Source organism: Kogia breviceps, chromosome 20 (genome assembly GCF_026419965.1).
Source record: "Kogia breviceps isolate mKogBre1 chromosome 20, mKogBre1 haplotype 1, whole genome shotgun sequence".
NCBI classification, from domain to species: Eukaryota; Metazoa; Chordata; class Mammalia; order Artiodactyla; family Physeteridae; genus Kogia; species Kogia breviceps.
Window position 1 is genome coordinate 16,426,636 of NC_081329.1, and position 24,615 is coordinate 16,451,250.

The 24,615-nt window shown below is 40.7% G+C and overlaps 1 protein-coding gene and 1 pseudogene across 1 annotated transcript; one reads left to right on the plus strand and one right to left on the minus strand.

The window, feature by feature from the left end:
* The first annotated feature begins 1,758 nt into the window (after positions 1 to 1,758).
* On the plus strand, positions 1,759 to 9,989 carry FGF20 (fibroblast growth factor 20). Its single transcript, XM_059049204.2, has 3 exons — positions 1,759 to 2,044; positions 7,463 to 7,566; positions 9,744 to 9,989. Exons 1-3 carry the CDS (start codon positions 1,759 to 1,761, stop codon positions 9,987 to 9,989), a joined length of 636 nt encoding a protein of 211 aa, XP_058905187.1.
* Positions 9,990 to 11,658: 1,669 nt separating this feature from the next.
* On the minus strand, positions 11,659 to 21,121 carry LOC131747597 (ubiquitin-conjugating enzyme E2 R2 pseudogene; annotated as a pseudogene).
* Positions 21,122 to 24,615: the final 3,494 nt, after the last annotated feature.

Below are 24,615 nucleotides of genomic sequence, written 5' to 3' on the forward strand. Positions count from 1 at the left end.
TTAATTAGCAAAATCCCTTCAGAGCAAACAAAATAAGGCAGTCCCATCCATCTGCACTCCCAAGTTTAGGCCTTTGCTAAACAGACCATGAAACAGGACTGAAAAAGTAATCTTTAGTGATTCCCTAAAACTTTTTGCTCAGGGGAAGCACAAAAATCTGCCAGATGATTCTCAACTCTTCTGCCACTGAAAAATTTTAACTTAAAGATCTTAAATTTAACTAGTGGTACAAAACCAAAGTTTTAAGTTTTAAATGGATGTGTATCCAGCTCCTTCACCTCAATGACTTTTGATTTCACAAGTATGCACGGGCAGTCCCACATTTTACTAGCGACTTCTTGTGACTCAAAAACACATCAAGAATCAACACCGTTCTCCATTTAGTTGTTTTTCTAATTCAAATGTGAACAACCCCAAAAATCTAGTCTTAGAGAAGATGCAACTAAGAACAGGGAAGTGCTCGTCGATTGGATAATGGCCCCAGAGCCCATCATCATTTATGACACTATTACAGATACTCATTTTCTATTCGTGGCAAATATAAGAATGTAACCCATCTCTTTTCAGCCTACTTGGATTTACCCTTAATCCCTAGATTCATAATTATATTACATTACTATATTAAGTTGGTTAAAAGTTCACAGACTTAGCACACAACTTTAAATTTCCACATAGATATAAGGCAATCTTGGTTGTATCTTGTGCTATCTGAGTAAAGATAAACATTAAAGAGAACCTGGGAAAGGGGAGGGAGTGTTCCTAAACTAACCTTGATTATGTAAAGAAAATCCCCCATCTAAATGATAAAAGAAAAGAGTAATGCTTGTACATTTTATTAGTGTTTTAAAATTAGTGAGTTAAACTGTCAAAGCTTTGATTTTCCTTTCATGTGTGTCTGGGCAGGTCTAAGCCTCAGGTAACGCCCCTTTTCCTTCTCCCTCTCTTACCTTTCTTTGCACCTGTCCACTGTAGGCTCCCAGCAGCTCCCAAGGAGTCCAAGTATCCTCTTCTCTCCTTTTCCCCCTCCTACCCATCCCCTCCTCCCCGCCCCCGTTTCCAGTTCCCTCCCTTCCCCCCTTCCCTTCTTCAATATACCTGCCAAGCTGGGCTCCTTTTAGCAGCGATCTATCACTGCAAAGGAGCTCACATCAAAGGCAATCGCACGGCCGCAGCAGAACAGCATCACGGTTGTTCCAAAGACAACCCCAAAGAGCGGCCTTGACTGCGCCTCCCCGAAGTTGCTGGCCAGCTTTGGCCAAGTGCGGGAATGATTTTTGCGACTGCATGGATAGAGAGCCGTCAAGGGCCCCTCTGGTCACTTCCGAAGAGCAAAAACGTGAGAGGAGGCCGGTTTAAGATTTCAAACAGAGCCTCCCCAGCGAGCATGAAAGGACTTGATTAGCATATGTCAAGAGGACCCGCATATATACTGTGTGTAAGTACACAGGACTCTGATCCGTTTGCGGAGTTGGAGCCCCAGGCCCAGCCCCAGTATTGGCAGCGGCAGCTATAGATGTTTCTGCAAAGCCAGCAACCGGCTCCCACCTACCCCAGGAGAGAAGATCGCTCCAAGACAGTGAAGGCCTCCCTGCTCTCAGTGCAAAGTTCATCCAGCGACCTCACGGGACTAACCGGGCCTTAGCTTTTTTGCGCTTGTTTGGCTATAATTTCTCTCCATTCACCTCCCCATCCCTGCTCCATTTTTTAATTGGGGGTCTTTTGTTTTCCGGATCCTCCGCCTCTCCCTCCGGCCGCCCCATGGCTCCCTTAGCCGAGGTCGGGGGCTTCCTGGGCGGCCTGGAGGGCTTGGGCCAGCAGGTGGGCTCGCACTTCCTGCTGCCTCCTGCCGGGGAGCGGCCGCCTCTGCTGGGCGAGCGCCGGGGCGCGGCGGAGCTGGGCGCCCGCGGCGGGCCCGGGGCTGCGGAGCTGGCGCACCTGCACGGCATCCTGCGCCGCCGGCAGCTCTACTGCCGCACCGGCTTCCACCTGCAGATCCTGCCCGACGGCAGCGTGCAGGGCACCAGGCAGGACCACAGCCTCTTCGGTACGTACCGGCACCCCGCCTCCCGCGCTCCTCTGCTCCCCCTGTTGCGTCTCCCTCCCCGTCCGCGGAGGGAGTCGGGGCTGCGCGGGGCCGGGAGCCCCCGGAGCCCTTCCAGTGCGAGGTGCTGGCCGGGGCTGCTGGGCGGCCAGCGCAGGCAGCGGAGGACTTTCCTCGCCCGCGGGCCGCCGCGGTTGCCGGCAGGCCTGCAGCTCCAGACGCTGAAGGCAGGAGGAGAAAGGGGGGCGCTCCGCCCGCACCTGGCTGCCCTGCCCTTCCTGCTGCCTGGGGCACCGAGCCCTGGACTCGGAGCCACGCCTTTCCCGCACTCCTTACCTCGCGGGCAGCTTTTTTTGTGTTTGTTTTCGAAATCCCTATTATTTTCTCCTGCTTCCTCTCATGTTTCCCCTTAACAAAAATTAACAACCGGAAGCCTTCCGCTTCTTTAAACCTGCGCTGCAGCTGTGCAGTTGATGAGCCTCCCATGGTTACTGCTCCAAGGATAGCTCTAACATAGGATGCGTGCTAGCTTTTACGTGTCTACCTAGAGAACCATAAATGTTCACCTGGAAAGGTAACAGATTAACTTTCCGTGGGCACCATCGCTGCTGTCAGGCTCACCTGCCTGCAGTTCTCAGCGCTCTTAAAGTTTGGTGAGGGGGGAAAAAAAAAAAAAAAAAAAAAAAAAGCTTATCCGGCTACTGAGCATGCCCAGTCCTTCAGCCAAGATCCTTTTTAGAAATTGTGAAATCTGAAAGCAAAGATCTTGGTATTGACCTTAGGTAAGAGGAAATGGGGAAGCGAAAGAAGATATGGGTGGGAACACAAAGGGACGTATTTCAGAATACCTCCAACAGTGCCTGGGAGCAGAAGTTAAAAGAAAGAAACAAAAACAAAAAACCCCGAATGATTGTTAAGGCAGATTGTTGAGACACTAGACTGGGAAACCATAAGGTCTCGATTGTTAATTACCCCCTAACTAGCTGTGTGACTAGCACGTGCCCTCAGCGGTCTGGGCCTTAGTTTTCTTGTCTGTACAATGATGAGGTTAAATCAGGTGATTCTCTCAAGATGCTCTCCTGTTCTAACAGCCCAGAATCTTTCCTCCACTGTGGACGTTTTCATCATTAGAGTTTACTGGCTAGCACTCTCAAAGGATTTTGATCATCAAACTTGGGACTTCATTGGAGAGAATCGGTGTATTTCATTTTAAGGATGTCATTTACCTGTCAGCAGCAATGTGAAAGGGCCTAACATAGTGTCCGTTTTCCCTTTCTTTCCTAAGCACTGGGATTCTTTGAGAATCTCTTCTCTGAAGGGTCCTCTCTTATCCTCACCCCTGTTCTTATTTGGCTTTTTTTTTTTTTTTTTTGACTCGTAGTCCTCATTAAAACTTTGGGGAAGTGTAAATCTCAGTTTGCGGGGCATTTGTAACTCTAGATGTAGAAATGAGCATGTGGTGGTCATTTGGTAGCACTTAAAGGCTTAGAAAATTAACTTTTTAAAACCCACATGTTTGCAGCTTCCACTGATCGCTTCCAAATTCCCATTGACTATGAGTCCAGAGTGTCATGACCTAGTGGCCCACCTTGCGGTCACTTTCAGAAAGTAGTTTCTAAATTGAGGGGGCTGAGATTATGAGTCTAAAGAACTTTGTGACACCAGGTGGCTCAGTTCCTTGCCTGTAAGAATTACTGCATTACAGAAGAACCCTCCAGCTACCAGAAAGATTTAGAAATGAACGCAAATGTGATAATGCCTATAAGTAGAGCAGGTAGAAGTTAAGCTGAGGTCATATTAAGACATCTCCCCACCCCCACACAGGGATACATAGTATAAGCTTGGAAATTCTACTTTTAAGACCCTTATAATTCAACCGCAATCTCTCCAATGTCAAGAGTTGCTTCTTTCACTTTCTGTCTCTTTATAAGACTGACTCTATGGGAAGAGATTAGTAAATATTTATAGACTTGATAACATTCATTAAACTGGTATTTTTTTTTCATTCCTTAATAAATGTTGCATATCAGAATGACCATCTTAGTAGAATTTTTTTTCGCTAAAATTTTGTATGCTTATTTAGTAATTGGAAAAATATGACTTGGACTGACGTTTGTGCTGGTTTAAGTCACTCTGTGGTGCAAGGTACCTATCATTACAAAATATTTACTGTTACACAAAGGAAAGATAACCCAGATTAGCATGGTAGCTTAAAGGAGTAACAGCCTCTAGGATGCCTTAGAGTGCATCCTAGTGGCCTGTGATCGCTAAAACATCATAATTTATAGCAAGAGAGTGCAGGTGAGAAGAAAGTATATATACAACACGTGCAATATTATAAGCTTCTCCCTATATTTGCCTTCTCTTTTTAGTGCTTCAATTATTAACTATGAAATTATTTTTCTCTCTAAAAATTCATTTCTGTGTCATCAAAGTAAGAATTTTGAAAATGCTTAAGATGTGCTATTTGAGATGTTAAAGTAAGTAACGTTTTTGACAATTTATACTAATTTGGCTATGATTAAATAAAAAATTCGGAATACTGTGTTTTAAAATTTCAAAACCACATCAATAGAATATAAACAAAAAGGTCCCAGTAAGATTTAAAAAATTTCCTATCTGAGTTAGCTCTGTATTTATAATAGAGTTTTCCTGCACAATAGTACAGTAGGAAGATTTTACCTAATACATAAACCTGGAATCATTACTTAAAAAAAAAAAAGTTTAGCCTGAGATCAAACATATTCCTTTAAAGCCCTTTCTTTTATTCTCCCCTATTCTCCATAGATTTGTCTGATGTGGTTGCATTGTGGGTTGACTCACCTGTTTATTATGATTTTTAAAAAGGCTGGCTTTGAAAATGATACCAAAAAGACAAAGTACCTCCAAGTCTTTCTATGGGACACTAGGCATTAGAACATCTATCTAAGATCTGTGATTGCCTCATAAGGAGAGCTTTTCATGTCTGCTCTTTGTTAAATAATTAGCTTAGTTGCCACCCCATATTATAAATAAGAAAGGCTTGTCAAATCTCATTTAAGAATCAAATGATTACAAATTACTCTGTGATATACTATTTCCTTGTGGAGAAAAAAGGATCAGCATTTAAAAGTGTGGCTAAAATCTTTAAGAGGAACATGAAAAACACATAACCTTTTTCCCATCAGCCCCTATGAGCCATTGCAAAATTATTTCGACCTTGTTATATGTATATTAGGCTTTGGATGTCGTTTAATGAAGTCAAAGCTATTGAATATAATTATTCTAAGAATATATGTAAGTGCTTGTCTTTCTACAATTACATATTTTTTGACAACATAACGGCATTATTTTCAGATGAGAATTAAAGTGGTTTACAATTTAGTTTTGCAAGAAAAATGGATACTTTATAAGATCTGTTTTATAATTGATTTATATGGAAATGAATCTTGTATTGTACTTGAAAACTAGTTCTATTATACAGTCTAATCAGTTAATCAGTTCCTGTTCTTTGAAAGACAAGAGCATCTTAACGTAAATCAGATACTTAAAGAGAATTAAGTTACAAGTGAACTGCAGTACACTTCTCAGTCTGAATGTAACATTCATTACAACTTCAAGTAATTATACATTTGTAAGTGTATCTGGATGAAATTCCATTAATGTATCTTCTTCTACCAATCATGTTTTGGGCCTATATTTTTGTTTCTAACAGGAATCACTCACTAATGAGCTTGGCAGTACATTTAATTTTCCTTTACTTCCCACCTCTATATCAGTCATTATAATGGCTATCCTATGAGGTCTGTGTCTTCCTACTATATCTTACCTCCTCTCTGCCTTAGGCTCTCATACAGGGACAGTGACTCTTTCAAGCCACTTAACAGGCAATTTAGCAGTACGACATTGTTGCTGTAAGATCCTTGTTAGCTCTAGTGCTCTACATGATCTCTTAATAGTTTGCAAGAGCTCATCTGAGCTCTTAAGAATCTACGTTTAGAGCTTAAGCATCCATGTTTCTGCCAAAGAGTGAATTAGGATCTGGACAGAACAGAGACCTCCATATACGCAAATAGCCAGATTTTGTACTTTCCTTCGGCCTTGGGAACATCACGTGTCCAAACAAGAACTTGTATAATAAATCAAGAAATGACTTAAGATCAAGAGTCAGGCTAAATGGTACACATTTATACTGTTTGTAGAACTTAAGAGGGAGTGAAGGGGTGAAGGTAGAAAGCTATTGAGGAAGGCAGTTCCAAGCATAGAAAGTATGTCTATATACTTTTTCAGCAAAGAGTCTAAAGAGAAGAAAAAGACAAAGACATTAGTCCAAAGGTTAGTGTGTGCAGAGAAAAAGAATGATGCAGAGGGAAGCATTAAGGTTTTTTGTTGTTGTTGTTTTTGTTTAACTATGGTGTATTAAGAGTATTAAGTGGAGAGTTTTTGGTACTAATTTACCTATAGATTAAATGAAAATAATTCTGGAAAGTTATTGAAAGCAAAATCTACTTGCATGCTAAATTCTTGGTATTTGGCTATTACATTTCATGAATTATAAAGTCCTTTTACTTCTTTGAACCATAAAATTTATTTTTAAGGATCGTGGGACAGGAAACAGCATATTATATAATCTGTAAATTTTGAAACTACTGTCTTGTCCTCAAGAAGCACTGTTTTGAAGTACAAACATTGGATTAGGGCTCAGAAGACGTGAGTTCAAGTATCTGTCCTATTAATTACAAATATCATGTCTTTAAGCAAGCCTCAGTTTCTTTATATGTAAAATGGAATAATAATATCTTCTATGCTTATCTTAGGAGGTTGTTTTTGAGGACCACATAGAAAGTACTGATAAAAGTAGAAGCCCTTTATAAACTACAAAATACTAATACAACCTTATAAGATATACTGGCTGATGCTAGAAAAAAATTTACTTGATTCATAGTAAGCAAAAGCAAAGCAAAACAATTAATGGAACATGGTTGTCGAGGAGGAGAAATAGGAACACTTCTGTTATGTACTAATTTTATGGTAATAATAGCCTCCATTTATTGCATGTCTAAATGTTGCTAGTCTTTACCACTCTCCTGTAAGGAAGCATTTCGCCCATTTTGCATATGAGGAAATTGAAGTTCAAAGAAGACAAATGACTTACATAGACTAATCAGTAAGTTACTGAACTGGATTCAAACCCAGGTCAGTCTGGTTTAAGGTTTTACACCCTTAACATTTTATCATGACGAACAATTTTTGGTTTTCTAGTTTTATTCATCTGCAAAATAGGAGGCTCATCATAATGACAACTGTACATCACTTTTCAGTTTACAAAGGACTTCCACGTGCATCATTATATTTAGCAATTTGATCTACTGCTCTTTGGAAGATTTCATTAGTCGTATGTTCTTTAATAAATGCAAATCATTATTTTGTTTATAAATTCAGGTATCCTGGAATTCATCAGTGTGGCAGTGGGACTGGTCAGTATTAGAGGTGTGGACAGTGGTCTTTACCTTGGAATGAATGACAAAGGAGAACTCTATGGATCAGTACGTATTTTTTAAAAAATTATTGCAATTCATTAAATAATGACTATCCATTTTATGAGTAAAATAGCTACCAATTATGCATATCAGAAGAAATACATAGATAACATACTTAAGTAGAAATTAAAAATCTAGATCCTGATAAATTTCCATATGTCTAGGCAGTAGTATAGCATATAAGTAAGATAGCTACCGATTATGCATATCAGAAGAAATACATAAATAACATACTTAAGTAGAAATTAAAAATCTAGATCCTGATAAATTTCCATATGTCTAGGCAGTAGTATAGCAACTCACTTTCATTTCTTTTTCTTTTTTTGGCTGCGTTGGGTCTTTGTTGCTAGTTGCTGTAAGCAGGGGCTACTCTTCTTTGTGGTGCGCGGGCTCGTGGGCTCAGTAGTTGTGGCTCGCGGGCTCTAGAGCGCAGGCTCAGTAGCTGTGGCACATGAGCTTAGTGGCTCCGCGGCATGTGGGATCTTCCTGGACCAGGGATCGAACCAACGTCCCCTGAATTGGCAGGCGGGTTCTTAACTGCTGCACCACCAGGGAAGTCCCCTCACTTTCATTTCTTAAACCCTAAAGCTTTATTGCTTTTAGCTCATTAGTTTTTTTTCTGCCTATTATCCTGGGACCAGAGACAGAAAAATGAGAGCATTTTCTTCTTGCCATGTTAGATTCTTTTCATCTTTACATTCATTTAATATAAATTTTCTCTACCTATTATTACCTTCGTAGATAAGTATACATCACTGACTTTCTGACCTTTGCAATATAGGAAATGAATGAATGAAATCTTAGGATACCTTAAACAATAACAGAAAATGGCAACCACACTAGTTGGACCATATCTGCAGACTTGATAATTACAGTAGCCACACGCTTACTCAGAGTTGCATTGGGCAGTTTTTAACTTATCACTGGGGATAAGTGCACATATCTGTAGGTCTACGATAAATGTTTTAAATATGGAACTTACAGTAAACTTTTCAAGTTAATACTTCATCAGTGTAAGGTTTTTTGAAATTTTCTTTTCTTTTCTTTCCTTTTTTTTTTAACGACAAAGCAGCAAAAACAACACAAGAATTAGAGCAACAGGATAATATAAAACTCAATCTGCAGTACTATGTAGATCTTTCTCTTTCTCATTTTTTATTTGTTCGCAGTTGCTATATAATCGTAAGAAAATTGTTAAAGTGTAAATGCGGCCTACTCCCATCCATTCTCTCATGTGAAATCCCTTCTTAAAGTCAAAGTCTCTGTAGCTATTTCCAAAGAGAATTTACTTTTATGATTTAGCAGATGACACTACCTGGTACCTTCTTTTTTCTTAAAATCTCAATTGAGACCACAATATACAGTTAGAATCTCAATATACACTGAGGAAAATCGGTTATCATATTTCAGTAAATGGTACTTCACTTAATATCTGTCCTTTTAAGGACAACACTTGCCCTTTCCAGGCTTTCTGTCAGCTCAGAAGAAAGAGAAATAATGCATTGTGTAATCTCCTAAGAGTAGAATTACAATTGAAAGAGAAAAACATGCACATAATCTTCCTTCTTCATGTATGTGTCAGATTAAAAAAGCAACTGTAGTCTACCCCTTGGGATAATATACAGTCCACCTTGAAAAGACAAGAAATCACTGGGCTTTTACTACATTTACCTAATAGTAATATCCAGATATGAGTTAATTGTGGGGATTATATCATCAAACAATAAATTCTTAAAAGGAAGATATATGATTTGGTGTGATGATCTTGAGTTAGGAATTTGAATATTAGCAAGGTCTTGAAACGTTTCAAGATGGTAATGGAGATTTGCTGTGTAGAACTTTGACATCTAATGATGGAACAAGATAAACTACAGGCCTATTTGGCAGTGATGGTGATTGAAGGGAGGTCAAATGAAGCATGGGCAAGTTTAGAATATTTATTGTTTGAAAATAAAATTGAGAATTGACATTTAACTTAGAGTTCTGTAAACTAAACTGCTGGATGGAGTCACCTGGGAGAAAGAATTCCAGATAACATGAGAACGAAAACAGAACAAAGCAAAAACAATTTACCCTTTCTCCTTCTTTGTCAAGGATAGGCAAAGAAATAGAGGGTTGAGACTTTTCTAAGGAAATTCTCTTAAAGATATCTTTTTCAATGGCAGTTATCTTCTCTCTTTTAGGAGAAACTGACTTCTGAATGCATCTTTAGGGAGCAATTTGAAGAGAACTGGTATAATACCTATTCATCCAACATATATAAACATGGAGACACTGGCCGTAGGTATTTTGTGGCACTTAACAAAGATGGAACTCCAAGAGATGGTGCCAGATCCAAAAGACATCAGAAATTTACACATTTCCTGCCTAGACCAGTGGATCCAGAAAGAGTTCCTGAACTGTACAAGGACCTACTGATGTACAGTTGAAGGGTGATAGTGTCTTTACTGAAGAACCAAACTACAACTATTCTTTCTTATTACAGTTCACACCATAAAATAATAACGCAGCAAGACATTCAGAATGTTATGGAGTCAATTTTCCACTGGGAGACTGAATTTGGAAAGAATTTTGAGAACAAACAAACAAAAAATATCTTGACTTGAAGTAGATCAAGATCTCTCTTTACAAGTGGATTAAGTTCCCTCGGGTACACTGGCTCTGTCCTCACTTGTAGACTGAAGCTGAAAATCTGTTAAACTGTGGGTAATGGGAACCCCACCTACTTTGCTGCTGGTGCCTCGCCTCTCTGGAGTATGTTTACTTTAAAAGTTACATTAAAAATAGATACTTCATGTTGAAGAGATGTATTGACATAGTTGGCCAAGATCATTGCTACATCAATTTTGAGAACCTTGTAGGATTTTGCAGGTTAACGGCATTTTATGTAAAAAATTTGGGTGAAACACGGACTATGAAACATGCCACACCAAGACGGAACATTTTTTTTAAAAGGATGGACCTATTTATACATTTTCAGTTTGAAAATATTTATTATATATATTTATTTATTGAAGAGTTTATTTTTTACTAGTATATGAAGATAATACAAGAGAAAAAAGCAACAAAAATTTCTTTATCGTGCCATTACTTTGTTGTGATGTCTTGGGCTGTAAAGAAGACATCATTATTGCTACACATTAAACATAGAATAAGATCCTGAATTTCTTTTTAAAAATAAAGTATAGCATAGATTATATTTTTTTGCAGTCAATTGCCTTCTAAATGTAACATTGGTTTCTTTGGCCTAGAAAAATGCTGTATCAATTTGTATTGAATTCAACACACATTCAAAAAGGGAATTAAACATTTTAATTTTTATGTTTTGGTTTCATTCCTTTTCAGGTGGAGTTATTCTACTTATATAACATATTTTTTAAGTGACAGAATTCTGAGCTCCTAGAGAAAAGCTTGATATTTAGAGAACTCCTAAGGTGAAAATTATTGGACATTACAAGCCATTTATGCTTACTTATTTTCTTGACTTAGTCTGGCAAAGCCCATTTCTTTTCACCACTATGATCACAGAAAGAATGTGTCTTTGTGGTACCACCATTAACAATAGTAAGGCTCCATCTACCTATCTGAGTGTGCTATCTTTTCCGTTATAGCTGCTATTTTGTCATCATTTCAATAAACAGTCATTCAGCCTACTATACAGAAGATACTGTTAGGCACTGAGGAAAATATGGTGATCAAGACAGAGGTGGGTCCTGCTTCATGGAGCTTAATGTCTAGTAAGGGAAGCTAACGAACACCGTAACTGTGAATTGTGACGTGCTCTATGAGAAAAACAAGGTTCAGATACAGAAAACAAGAGAGAATAAATTTAGATAGGGTGAGTCAGAGGCTTTTCTAAAGGGCTGACATTTCTTAAAGGATAAGGCTAAGAGGAGAATAAGAGCCTTAAAGGAAGAGGAAACAGTGAGTCTGGAGTCCCTAAGGTGAGAAAGAGCTTTGTGGCTGGAGCTGAGTGACCAATTGGGAGAGTGGCACATATAAGTTTACAGAGCCACAAAGATACAAATCCTGTAGGTTCTTAAAGACATTTCTGAGGTTTTATTTGCTCCTACCCAGCAGTTGTCAATGTCACCACCTTCACATGTAGCAGTCATCATTGGGAATGTGCTTACAATCATGGAAGCAGCTGTCACCAGTTAGAACCTGGAAGTCTTGGTGAAACACATCGCTGGGCTCCAGCCTCACAGTTTCTGATGTGTGGGTCTGGGGTGAGGCCTAAAAATTTACATTTTTAACAGGTTCCCAGGTAATATTGATGCAGTTGGTCTGGAGACCATACTTTAAGAACCACTCACTAGTCTAGAGCAGTGTTTCTCACACTTTAATGTACATGCAAAATCACTTGGGGATCTTGTTAAAGGACAGATCTGTTAAACTAGGTCTCAGTTAGGAGGTGAAGAGCTGAACTTTTGCATTTCTAACAATGTCCCAGGTGATGCTTGAGATGGCCAGACCATACACCACACTTTGAATGAAAGACTAACTGTTGCTTTTAATGTTCTCTGGAGTTATTCCTGTTAATTCATCGTCTCATTACTTGAGTGAATTAATGGTAATGTGGAGGGTGAGGGTAGGGAGTTCAACAGATACCTTTAATAAAGCTACATGGGAATGTGTGCGTGGCTAGAGGGGTAGTGTGTGTACTTGCGTGTGTACAGGGTAAGAGGCAGATAAATGGATTAGCTCAAAACCTATTGGTTTAAATATAGAATGGATAGCCAGTGCGAAGCAGCTACATAGCACAGGGAGATCAGCTCAGTGCTTTGTGACCACCTAGAGGGGTGGGATAGGGAGGGTGGGAGGGAGACATGAGAGGGAGGAGATATGGGGACATATGTATATGTATAGCTGATTCACTTTGTTATAAAGCAGAAACTAACACACCGTTGTGAAGCAATTATACTCCAATAAAGATGTTTTAAAAAACCCCAAAACCTATTCCTTTTATAAAGGTAAAAAAAATAGTAAAAATGGTTTAGCAGTAATACTTTAATAATCTTCAGAATAAAATAATTCCGATTTATTTTTATTTGTCAATAAAAGTGAAAAACTAGTTTTGGTTCAGTGTTTGACACCTATATTTAAAGCATGTGTCCCAAAGCTAGTATTATGCAAGTATTTCAAATCTTTTGCAAAATGTTGCTGGTGTCTAAATTTATAACTGTGGAGGAAGTGATATAAATTTAAACAGATAATACACTGATCAAAGATGGCCCACAATGGATATTGCTACTCAATCAGAATTTCTTCTTTTTTTTTTAGATATAATAAGAATATAAATTTAACGTTTTTAAAAAATTGGGGTATAGTTGCTTTACAATGTTGTGTTAGTTTCCTCTGTACAATGAAGTGAATCAGCTATATGTGTACATATATGCCCTCCCTCCTGGACCTCCCTCCCCCCTCCCCCATCTCACCCATCTAGGTCACCACAGAGCACCGAGCTGAGTTCCCTGTGCTGTACTGTAGGTTCCCACTAGCTATCTGATTTACACATGGTAGTGTATATATGTCAATCCCAATCTCCCAGTTCATCCCACACCCCATTCCCCACCCTGTGTCCACATGTCCATTCTCTATGTCTGTGTTTCTATTCCTGCCGTGCAAATAGGTTCATCTGTACCATTTTTCTAGATTCCACATATATGTGTTAATATATGTATTTGTTTTTTTCCTTCTGACTTACTTCACTCTATGACAGACTCTAGGTCCATCCATGTCTTTACAAATGACCCAATTTCATTTATTTTTATGGCTGAGTAATATTCCATTTTATATATGTACCACATCTTCCTTATCCATTCATCTGTTGATGGACATTTAGGTTACTTCCATGCAAGAAAACCATAAGTTAGACGAAAAGACAACCCTCAAAATGGGAGAAAATAGTTGCAAATGAAGCAACTGACAAGGGATTAATCTCCAAAATATATAAACAGCTCATGTAGCTCAATATCAAAAAAACAAACAATCCAATCAAAAAATGGGCAGAAGATCTAAGTAGACATTTCTCCAAAGAAGACATACAGATGGCCAAGAGGCACATGAAAACATGCTCAATATCACTAGTCATTAGAGAAATACAGATCAAAAGTACAGTGAGTTATCAACCCCTGACCCTGGTCAGAATGGCCATCATCAAAAATATCTACAAACAATAAATGCTGGAGAGGGTGTGGAGAAAAGGGAACCCTCTTGCACTGTTGGTGGGAATGTTAATTGATACAGCCACTACGGAGAACTGTATGGAGGTTCCTTAAAAGACTAAAATAGAACTACCATATGAGTCAGCAATCCCACTACTGGGTATATACCCTGAGAAAACCATCATTCAAAAAGTTTAACTTTTTTATGGTGATAGCTACCTGTAGAAATTTGGGATATGAAATATGATTGAAGCAGTGGCTTTACAAACTTTCAGAAAACTAGAAAGTCACTATATCTTGCATTCTAATTCTATTTATATATTGGCATGTCTTCCTATGTCAGAAAAACAATTTGTATCTACTGAATTTATACTACTTGAAGAAATGATCTATTCCATATCTGAATAGATTTCACTTGATACCCCTAAGTGGAAGTAGTGTGTGGACATATTAATTAATTCATACATGGAAGGATAAGAATAATTTGGTTTATTATCAAATCAATCTTTTGAAAATAATTTATTTTATCCTCAGGATGCTTGGGGAAAATCTCACCCATTAGTCATCTTCTTTCTTCTTTATTTTAAATGTTCTATTAGAAATTATTTATTAACTTACATTTTCCATTCTTTCTTGCTTGGAATGTTAACTATCATTTGCAAAACTTGCCTACAATTTCTGCAATGATAAGAGAATGTATCTAAATAAACTTTCATTAGCAACAATTAACTTTTCTCCTTTTGCTCAAGGAGAACAGATTGATCTCTTTCCTGGTTGAGGGTTCTCCACAGGCTCCAGCCATTGTCATGTATAACTGGATATAATGAATACTTTGAGACCAAGGTTCTTCTCTCTATAGAGACCACTCTGGCATGGGAGGCTGCAATGCGTCAAATGGCCCATGACAGTTGGTTAAATGATTCCATAAATGCTGAAAATAGCCTTGCTTCTCATCAGACTAAGCAACCCCACATACAGGCCCCAAAAGTGCAGTTGATTGGGACAAGCTTGTACAGTGAAGTTGCACCCTAGTCTTGCATAGGATACTATGTCCGTCAACAGAAAAGGAGGATTAGAGACTAGACGAGAAAAGAAAAAACGAATCAAAGGCCTGTTAGTTTTAAAAGATTTCTGGATTTCAAATTAAAGTTCCCCTGGCCCTGTTTGAAAAAATATTCAATGTTTCCTGGTTCCTCGCCACTAAAGCTTCCTGTATGATTTGGCTTCTAGGCGGTCCACATGTATCTTGCCATCCATTGGGTCAAAGGGAGTTTGAATATTTCTTTTAGCATTTCTGGCATCCAGAAACAAATACGTGTCCTCATTTCATACACAAGTCCCCCCCACCCACGGTTAAAATATAATAAAATATAACTTCAGAGACAAGTGCTTACTTATATTTTTTTGACCAACCCATGTTTTTTCCCCAATGAATCATACACTCTTTACCCCAATTCAGTAAATAAGTCAGCTCTACTTCTATTTTCTCTCTATGTTTTTGATGAAGAAGCATTCGGGACCTGTCACTTGTATTGCTCCAGATCTCTTCATGGTGGTGGAATGGCCAGTCGTGTGTGCGGTTCAAGCATTATTTATTGGCCAGACTGCTACCTCACCCTTTGCCATGGGGCTTGAGTTGTGTGGAGGGTGGGACTGTGAAGGGGGCAATTACTGTGAAGGGAGAAATTATTGAGAAGATAAATTGTTAAGATGAAGAAGACTCCACCTCCAATCACACTGAGCTTTGGATGGCTGCCACATCTTGTGGTATTTGAAAATAACCGTCTTGGAGGTATCAGAGTGAAGAGTGCAGTGGTCAAGCACAGTGTTTCTTAGAAGAAGCAGTGTACCTTGGGCATCGGCAAGGGTGCTCTTGCCAAGGGCTGGCTCCTAGTAGTGCAACATGCTTCTGTGAAGGGCAGGACTCTATCCTGATCCTACTGCTTCCGTCTAACAATGGAGCTCTCATCTGCCCATCATCCCTTGAGAGTACTTGTGTATCAGATATCATCAAATTTGTGGTGGTGGCAAAAGGACTTGATGTTCTGTCTTTGGGTGGCTCTGTTTTAACGATGGACCAATAAGTGGCTGGCAACTGATTTGTACTCGAAAATGAGTACACCATTTGACAGACATGACAACATTTTCCTTTCCTTAGGGACACGCCAATGATTCCACGTCAAGGGGTCACTGGAGAGCCCACTGGGGAGTCATTCTGGGTTATATGGGCTGAGAGGTTAGAACGTTGCCTCTGTAATCTATAAGAAACCTGCCTGTCAGGAGGCCATGAGATCTAATGATGTTACTGCAGTAGAATACCCCGTTGCGTCATTATCCGTACCCAGCACTTACTTTTTTTTGCATCCTGTGTAGTGATGTGAGTTTCAAGGACAGACATCTTGTCCATTCAGTGCATAATTTATATGTTCGAAATAACAACACTCCCATAAAAGTTATTGTTTGGTGGAGGGCCCTTGAATTTAGTTTCTCTGTTAAATTGTTCTATCATTTTAAGTTGTCAAACTAATAAAGGAAGGCAGAGCCTCAAGTACAATTATTTCCAACTGCTACCCCAATGTGCCAGCTCTTAAATGAATACATCTTCTATTTGAATCAGATCAAGGGCACCTGTTTCAGTGTTACCTTATTAGATGATAATGTAGTACTAAATAATTTATCCTGTAGTAGGGCCATTCTGGCCAGACAAAGGTGCACTATATCGATGACCAAAATTAACAGGTCATAATTAGCATCTAAAAGGATGCATTTGCTACATCAGTGACCACAGATTACCAAAAGGTTGATTCAATGTCCATCTCTCTTTTGGACCAGTCAAACCAGGGTTCAAGGGGTAAGTGGTGTGTAGGGTTAGTCCCAGTTTCTTCAACATCCCTGCTATGAAATTTATTATAGGCCTACTGCACCGTGGTACTATTCCATATTTGCAACAGTGCGGTTCTAGAGCTTCCCTTTTGGCAGGTCCAGTCGTTGGGGGTTCTATTCTTTGACATTTGAAGGCTCTTTCCATCCCTAGAATTGCAATAAATCCCTTGCAATTACACACTCAGGGAAAGGAAATATCACCCCAGGAAAACTTCTTTGGTCCTCTGTGTCCGGCCACTATCCTAACCCAGGAACCTCAGCTACTTCTCCTCCATATCTTTCAATGGTCAAAAAAATTTCTCTCCTTATGTTCAAGTTTCCCAGAATTCATGTTATCTTTAAGCCTGTATCTAAAAGTTCCTGAGATTCTTGAAAATTATCCTTTGTTCAAAACAAGTCTCGGGGTTTAGTGTCTCTCCAGGCCAATCTAATGTTTTACTGGACCCGATGTTAAGGACTTGGGGGCAGATTGTCCTTCCCTTTGAGAGACTGGGTCTGATCTCTAGACTTTAGTGCCAGGGTTCTTAAATTAAGAAAGATCAGAAGAAATCAAAGGAAACGCTCTGGAAGTTGTCCTTTGCTTTCCATGCGCAGGGGTTTATCCTTAGGATTTATGAAGCTCTTGTCTCAGTGTTCCCTCTCTTGGCTCAGCTCCCAGCGATTTTGAAGTGGCTTGTTGCTATCTGTGTGGAGGGTTTGCCAAGGTTGTTGCCATAGCTGCCGTGCCTGCAAGTTTAGCCGATTCTTCTGTCCTATTGATCTCCTCCGAATCTCAGTAACTTGTCAGTGTTTCTCTTGTGAATGGAGGATATGATTCCAAATCGAATGACCCTTTGTCTTTAGCCCATAGGGAAATTGTTGTGCAGACAGTGGGCCCAATCGAAATTCATATCTTTCCATTAGCCTATTCTCCAGCTATTTCCCATGAAATTCATGCTTCCATAGAAAGCTTTTGGGAGTTAGAAACATGACCCTTTGGGAGAGACTCAAGATGATCATTTCTTTGCATTTCGGCGTAAAGATAATCATCTGAATTGTTAGGGTCACCTATCCTGTTGGTCAGGATGGTCCCTATTTGAAGTTCTTTCTTTCTAGTCTCCTTGATCCCTTGCTTATCAGTTTTCCATGATGAGGTTCCTCATCTTGGTTTCCAAGCTTTCCCTACCCACAGAATCAAAGCATTAATTTCAAAGGGGTGTCCACTTCTCCTTCTCACATATTATATTCATTACCTCTCCTTTTTCTAAACTGTGGTAAAATATACATAAATGTGCCTTTTTGAAACAATTAAAAATGTACAGTTCTATGGCATTAGGTACATTGACGTGGTTTTGCAACCATCCCCGTCATTCATCTCCAGAGCGTTTTCTTCTTCCTCACCTGCAACTCTGATCCATCGAACGCTAACTTCTCATTCTCCCCTCCTCTCACCCTTTGGCAACTACCATTCTACTTTCTGCTTCTGTGAATTCAACTGCTTTAAGAACCTCATATAAGTGGAATCACACATTATTTGTCCTTTTGTAACTGGCTTATTTCACTTAGCATAATGTTTTCAAGGCTTGTGTATGTTGTAGCACGTGTCAGATTCTTAAGGCTGAATAATATTTAATTGTATGTATATACCATATTTAGTTTACACATTCTTCTGTTCATGGACACATGGGTTGTTGGCACCCTTTGTCTATTTTGCAAAACTGCTATGAACATGGGTGTACAAATATTTATTCAAATCCCTACCTTCATTTCTTTTGGTCGTACTTTAAACAGTTTTTAAAAATGTTCTTTAAAAATTTTTATTGTGGTATAATTTACATAGAATAATTCAAAGATTTAAAGTGTAACATTTTATGGCTTTTGACAAATATTGATATATACACCCGTGTAACTCCCACTACACTCACGATATGGAATATTTCCATCAGGCCAGAATGTTTCTCCTTGCCCATTTGTGGTCATTACTTCCTTTACCCACAGCTCAAGGAAACCACAGATCTGCTTACTGTCTCTATAGATTAGCTTTTATTTTCTAGAATTTAGCATCGATGGAAACATTCAGTATGAACTCAGTGTTTTTGAGATTTACCCATATTGCATGTATCAGAGGTATCTTTCTCTTTATTGCTGAGTAGTAGTTCGTTGTAAGGCTATAACACAATTTGTTTATCTATTCAACAGTTGACGGACATCTGGTTGTTTCCAGGGCTATTGTGAATAAAACTGCTATGAACATATATTTTTCATTCTCTGGGATAAATATCTAGAGTGGAATTGCTGATGTGTATTTATAATACACAGCCAACCAGTGTCCCAAAGTGGTTGTACCATATTACTTTTAAAAGAGCATCATAAGGACTTTCCTGGTGGTGCAGTGGTTAAGAATCTGCCTGCCAATGCAGGGGTCACGGGTGGGAAGATCCCACATGCCGTGGAGAAACTAAGTCCATGCGCCACAACTACTGAGCCTGCGCTCTAGAGCCTACGAGCCATAACTACTGAGCCTGCAAACCACAACTACCGAAGCCCCTGTGCCTAGAGCCCGTGCCCGGCAACAAGAGAACCCACCGCAATGAGAAGCCCACGCACCGCAACGAAGAGTAGCCCCTGCTCGCTGCAGCTAGAGAAAGCCTACGTGCAGCAACGAAGACACAACGCAGCCAAAATAAATAAATAAATAAAATAAAAAATAATAAAAATTAAAAAAATAAAAGAGCATCATATAAGAGTTCCAGTTGTTTTACATGCTCGTCAACACTTGGTATGAATAGTCTTTTCTAGTTTTAGAAATTCTAGTGATAGCTCATGCAGTTCCAATTTGCATATAATTTACATCGAAATGCATTTTATTTAATTAATTAAATTCCATAGTGGCTAATGATGTGGAACATATTTTCATGAGGTTATTCGTCATCTGTATATCTTCTTCAGTAAAGCATTAGTTCAGATTTTTTGCCCAGATTTAGTGGGTTATTTATCATATTATTATTGAGTTGTAAGAGTTCTCTATATATTCTAGGTATAAGTCCTTTTTGAATACATATTTTGCAAATATTTTCTCTCAGTCTGTGGTTTATCTTTTCTTTCATTACCGGGTCTTTTGAAGAGCAAAGTTTTAAATTTTGATAAAGTCCAATTTATGAAACTGTTTTCATTCATGCTGTTTGTTTTGTATCTAGAATTTTTTGCCAAACCCAAAGTTGCTAAAGATTTCTCCTGTGTGTTCTTCTTGAAATTTTTATAGTTGTAACTCTTACATTTAGATCTATGATCCTTTTTTTTTTATGGAAATGCATTTCTTTTATTTATTATTTAGTTATTTTATTTTACTTTTGGCTGTGTTGGGTCCTCGTTTCTGTGCGAGGGCTTTCTCTAGTTGTGGCAAGCGGGGACCACTCTTCATCACGGTGCGCGGGACTCTCACTATCGCGGCATTTCTTGTTCCGGAGCACAGGCTCCCGACGCGCAGGCTCAGCGGCCATGGCTCACGGGCCCAGCTGCTCCGCGGCACGTGGGATCCTCCCGGACCGGGGCACGAACCCGAGTCCCCTGCATCGACAGGCGGACTCTCAACCACTGCGCCACCAGGGAAGCCCGCACTTTAGTTTTGAGGCCGTATTCCGCCAGGGTCATGGGGACCTTCGCTCCATCCTTTTCTGCTTTGGCTTTAGTGGCTGAAACCTGTTTCCTAATGATTTCGGCATATGCTTTGTCTTTTCCTGTACTGTCCCTCCCTTCTCTGAACATAACAGAAGCATCCACCTCGGCTTGGAGGAGGTGTTGGGCTCATTAAGCAATGAGGTTACACTTAACAGGATAGTCCTGAAATTTTGAGTAGGGTTCCGCCTTTCAGAGGGCGGTTCTCCACTCTGCGGTCGTCTACAGGCGGAGGAAGAATGGAAATGCATACCTCTCCATGCTCTTAAATGTTGGAGAGCCACATTTGGGTCAGGAATCTCAAGGTAGGTGGTGAATCCGTGTAATCAGTAGGGAATTTAATATGAGCCCTGAAGTAGCCGCCTTCGTAGAGGGTGTTAGGGGGTCTGAAGAGGGCAACCTCTCCGTTGTAGAGGTCGGATTCATCCACCAGGGTGACGCGGCGCCCTCCACCGCGTCCTCCTGCAGGGATTTCAGGTCGAGCAGCAGGGGCCTTCGGCGAACTGGTCATCTGCTACTGGGCCCTCGCATTGGTGGCGGCGTGGGATGGGGGCCCCAGTTCTCACAAGTGGGCGGGGGGGGGGAAACCAGGCCCTTCCCCGCCGCTTGCTCTGGCCGGAGCTGGATGGACCCCGGTGTCTTCACACACCCCGCGGCAGTACCAGGCCCCTGACGGCAGTGGGCCGGCCTGGTTCTTCGGCTCACGTTCGGGCCGGGTTGGGGGAGGGCTGGAGAGAGTTAAAGAAATTCTGGGTTGTTCGCCGCCCCACCTTAACTGGGGAGGGGGGGGCGCGGTGAGAGGAGGTGGAAGTGGAGGAAGGCGTCAGAGGGCCCGGAATGGTGAGGGGACAGTGCATGGCTTCCTGGCCCTCTCCTGGAATTTTATTTTTTCTTTTCTTTTTTTTTTTTTTCCCCAGTATGTGGGCCTCTCACTGTTGTGGCCTCTCCCGTTGCGGAGCACAGGCTCCGGATGCGCAGGCCCAGCGGCCACGGCTCACGGGCCCAGCCGCTCCGCGGCATGTGGGATCCTCCCGGACCGGGTCACGAACCCGCGTCCCCTGCATCGGCAGGCGGATTCTCAACCACTGCGCCACCAGGGAAGCCCTCTTTTCGTTTTTAAATAATGTTTATTGGAGTATAGTTGATTTACAATCTTGTGTTCATTTCTGCTGAACAGCAAAGTGAATCAGTTATACATATACATATATCTACCCTTATTTAGATTCTTTTCCCATATAGGTCATTAAGGCGTATTGAGTAGAGTTCCTTGTGCTATACAAAGGTTCTTATGAGTTATCTATTTTGTATATAGCAGTGTGTGTATATGTCAATCCCAATCTCCCAGTTTATCCCTCCCTCTCCCCCTTTCCTCCTTGGTAACCATTAGTTTGTTTTCTACATCTGTGACTCTTATTTCTGTTTTGTAAATAGGTTCATTTGTACCATGTTTTTTTAGATTCCATATATAAGCAATATCATATGATATTTGTCTATCTCTGTCTGACTTACCTCACTCAATATGACAATCTCTAGGTCCCATCCATGCAGCTGCAAATGGCACTATTTCGTCCTTTTTTTATGGCTGAGTAATATCCCGTTATATATATATATACCACATCTTCTTAATCCAGTTGTCTGTTGATGGGCACTTAGGTTGCTTCCATGACCTGGCTAGTGTAAATAGTGCTGCAGTGAACATTGGGGTGCGTGTATCTTTTTGAATTATGGTTTTCTCCAGATACATGCCCAGGAGTGTGATTGCTGGATCATATAGTAGCTATATTTTTAGCTTTTTAAGGAACCTCTATACTGTTCTGCATAGTGGCTGTACCAATTTATATTCCCATCAACAGTGTAGGAGGGTTTCCTAAAATAGATATGATGTACATTTTCTGTACATATTGGCTAAAGGTATTTGAGAATTTATTTGCATGCTACTTCAATTATCATAAGGCTGCAAGTATAAACCCAGGAGTAATTTTATAATATATACTTATGAAAGTGCACTGTATAGATTCATAAAAATGTCCTGAGATATTAATATGCTCTGGGGCCTCCCACGGCTCACTCTGTGCCCTGAGATTTGTTCAGAAAATGTAATCCAGGTGGGTTCTGTTAGACTCTGAGCTGGAGTTTAGAGAATAGAATATTTGTTAGGCATTGCCCTTGGGATAAACAAATGTGGAAAGAAAGGCAAGGAAATAAGATTGGGCAGGAAAAATTGAGCTGTGATGCAGACGTCATGTCAGACTTCGCCATTTTGATTGAGCTAAAATGGCGCTAGCTCACTGGGGTGAGTTGGCTGAAACTTCTCACTCATCGATCAGCTGCTAGATGTGGGTCCTCACAGGTAGTGGGACTGTGTAGCTGAGCCAATTTCTGAAAGGGCTGACACCAGCTAGGCAGCTGGGACTATAAATCCTTCCTTGCAGAGGCATGTAGATGATGAATCTCCATGTCCATCACCGTCTACCCGTTGCTCAAATCCACGTTTGCATGAAGGTGGTATGACTGGTGTACCTCCTTGTCACGGGCCCACTCTAATACCTGCTCTGCTGTGTGTGGGATCCTGGGCAGGTTGAACAAACCCTTGGGTAGTGATGCTGGCTGAGGCTCTGTGTGCAGGAAAGGCAATCCATGCCGAAAAAAGGTCTCTTCCTATCTGAATCAATCACAGGTCTTTTAAAGGTAGAAGGGACTCAGTGTAGACAAATTGCCATCAAATGGGCAGAGTGTCTCCTTAAGGAATAGTGCCACGGTATGGACTCAACATTGGTCTCTGTTGCTGGCAGGTTGGACATTTAGAGGCAGCAGTAGCTCGATTCATTATGGAAAGTGGGAGCCTTTGCTGCTGGGTTGATGCCTAACCTCTCTCTCTTTCACCAGCGCCACTTTTTAATATATCCATTGTTCCACCGTTGGACCGGCCAGTGACAGCTTTCTGTCATCAATTGGCTAAGTCATTCTACCTACTTGGTTGTTTAATGCCGCTTCCATAGTGGGAACTCTTGGGTTGATGTTAACTTTTAATACAAAGATTTTCACACTTTATATTCACTCCCATTTCTTTCCTTTTTCTTCTTTTTTACCATCTTTATTGGAGTATAATTGCTTTACAATGGTGTGTTAGTTTCTGCTTTATAACAAAGTGAATCAGCTCTACATCCCCGTATCTCCTCCCTCTTGCGTCTCCCTCCCTCCCACCCTCCCACTTCCCATGCACTATATTCCTTTCTGTGAGACCTCTTTGTCCCTGATCTTCCAATCTTTTTTCTTCTATGATTTTGATCAGCTAGCCAGACCACCCATGAGCCCTTATATGTCCTAATCTCAGGCCACTTCTTTTATCACATGAGGTAGATGACCAGATGCACTGTCCCAGTCCCTGCCTGAATTAGGCTGTAACGGCTTGCGTCCACACGCAGAGCTGACCCATCTGTAAACCAAGCGCGGGCACTGTCATCCTCCATCAGCTGGTCCTCCGAGATCCCCCTTGTGGGCCATGGGGTTACGCTGAGGAAGAGGTGCTGGTGCAACCATGGTGTATGACAGGAGTCTGGGCTATCTGAGTTGATGGGTCAGGGAAGATTTGGCTCATGAATTCATATGGTGTCTCATAGTCTGGTTTTCAGTTTGTACCATGCCAAGAGTTGCATTGCAAAAAACATATATTCTCTCTCGCAAGCTGTGTGACCTTGCTCCAGTACCCCAGGGGGCAGTGTTATGAGTTTCCCGCTGGGACTTGCCCTAAATTGCACATGGTGTTTTTCCCCACCACTGATACCTCTAATACAAGAGGGTCTGTTGGCTCACGTGGCAGGGTACAGCTCGGACCTAACCATAGGCAGTCCTGGTTACTGGCTCATTCTCTTACTTGCTCAGGATGATCTTTGATTTGATTTGATTTCGACTCTTACTTTTTAACAGGATTTCGAAGGGCTATGAACAAGGATCAGAATGAGATGCCTTCATAGGGCAGCATCTCTAGCTGAACCATCAGTGAGGACACCTGAAATGGATTCTAAACAAGGTTGTTTCTACTCTGTAGTTCCTGAGGATGCTGTCTGTTGCCCTCAGCAGATTAGAATGGTTATATCCATAATGGGCCTCCCGACGGGGTGTGTGTTAGTGCGTGTTTAAGAGGACTGGAGCAGAGATGGGGGATATAAAAGGCGAGAGTGGAGGGGTGGCAGGAAGTCTTCCAAATTAGCTGTTTGTTCAGGCTAAGGAGTAATGATGTTACTCTTTTGTAGTTTCACTTCTTAGAGATGTAAGACTGAGTCCACATCTTCTGGTATATTAACCTGCTCGATACACATTAATAAATATAAAGCAAAACCATAGAAATGGT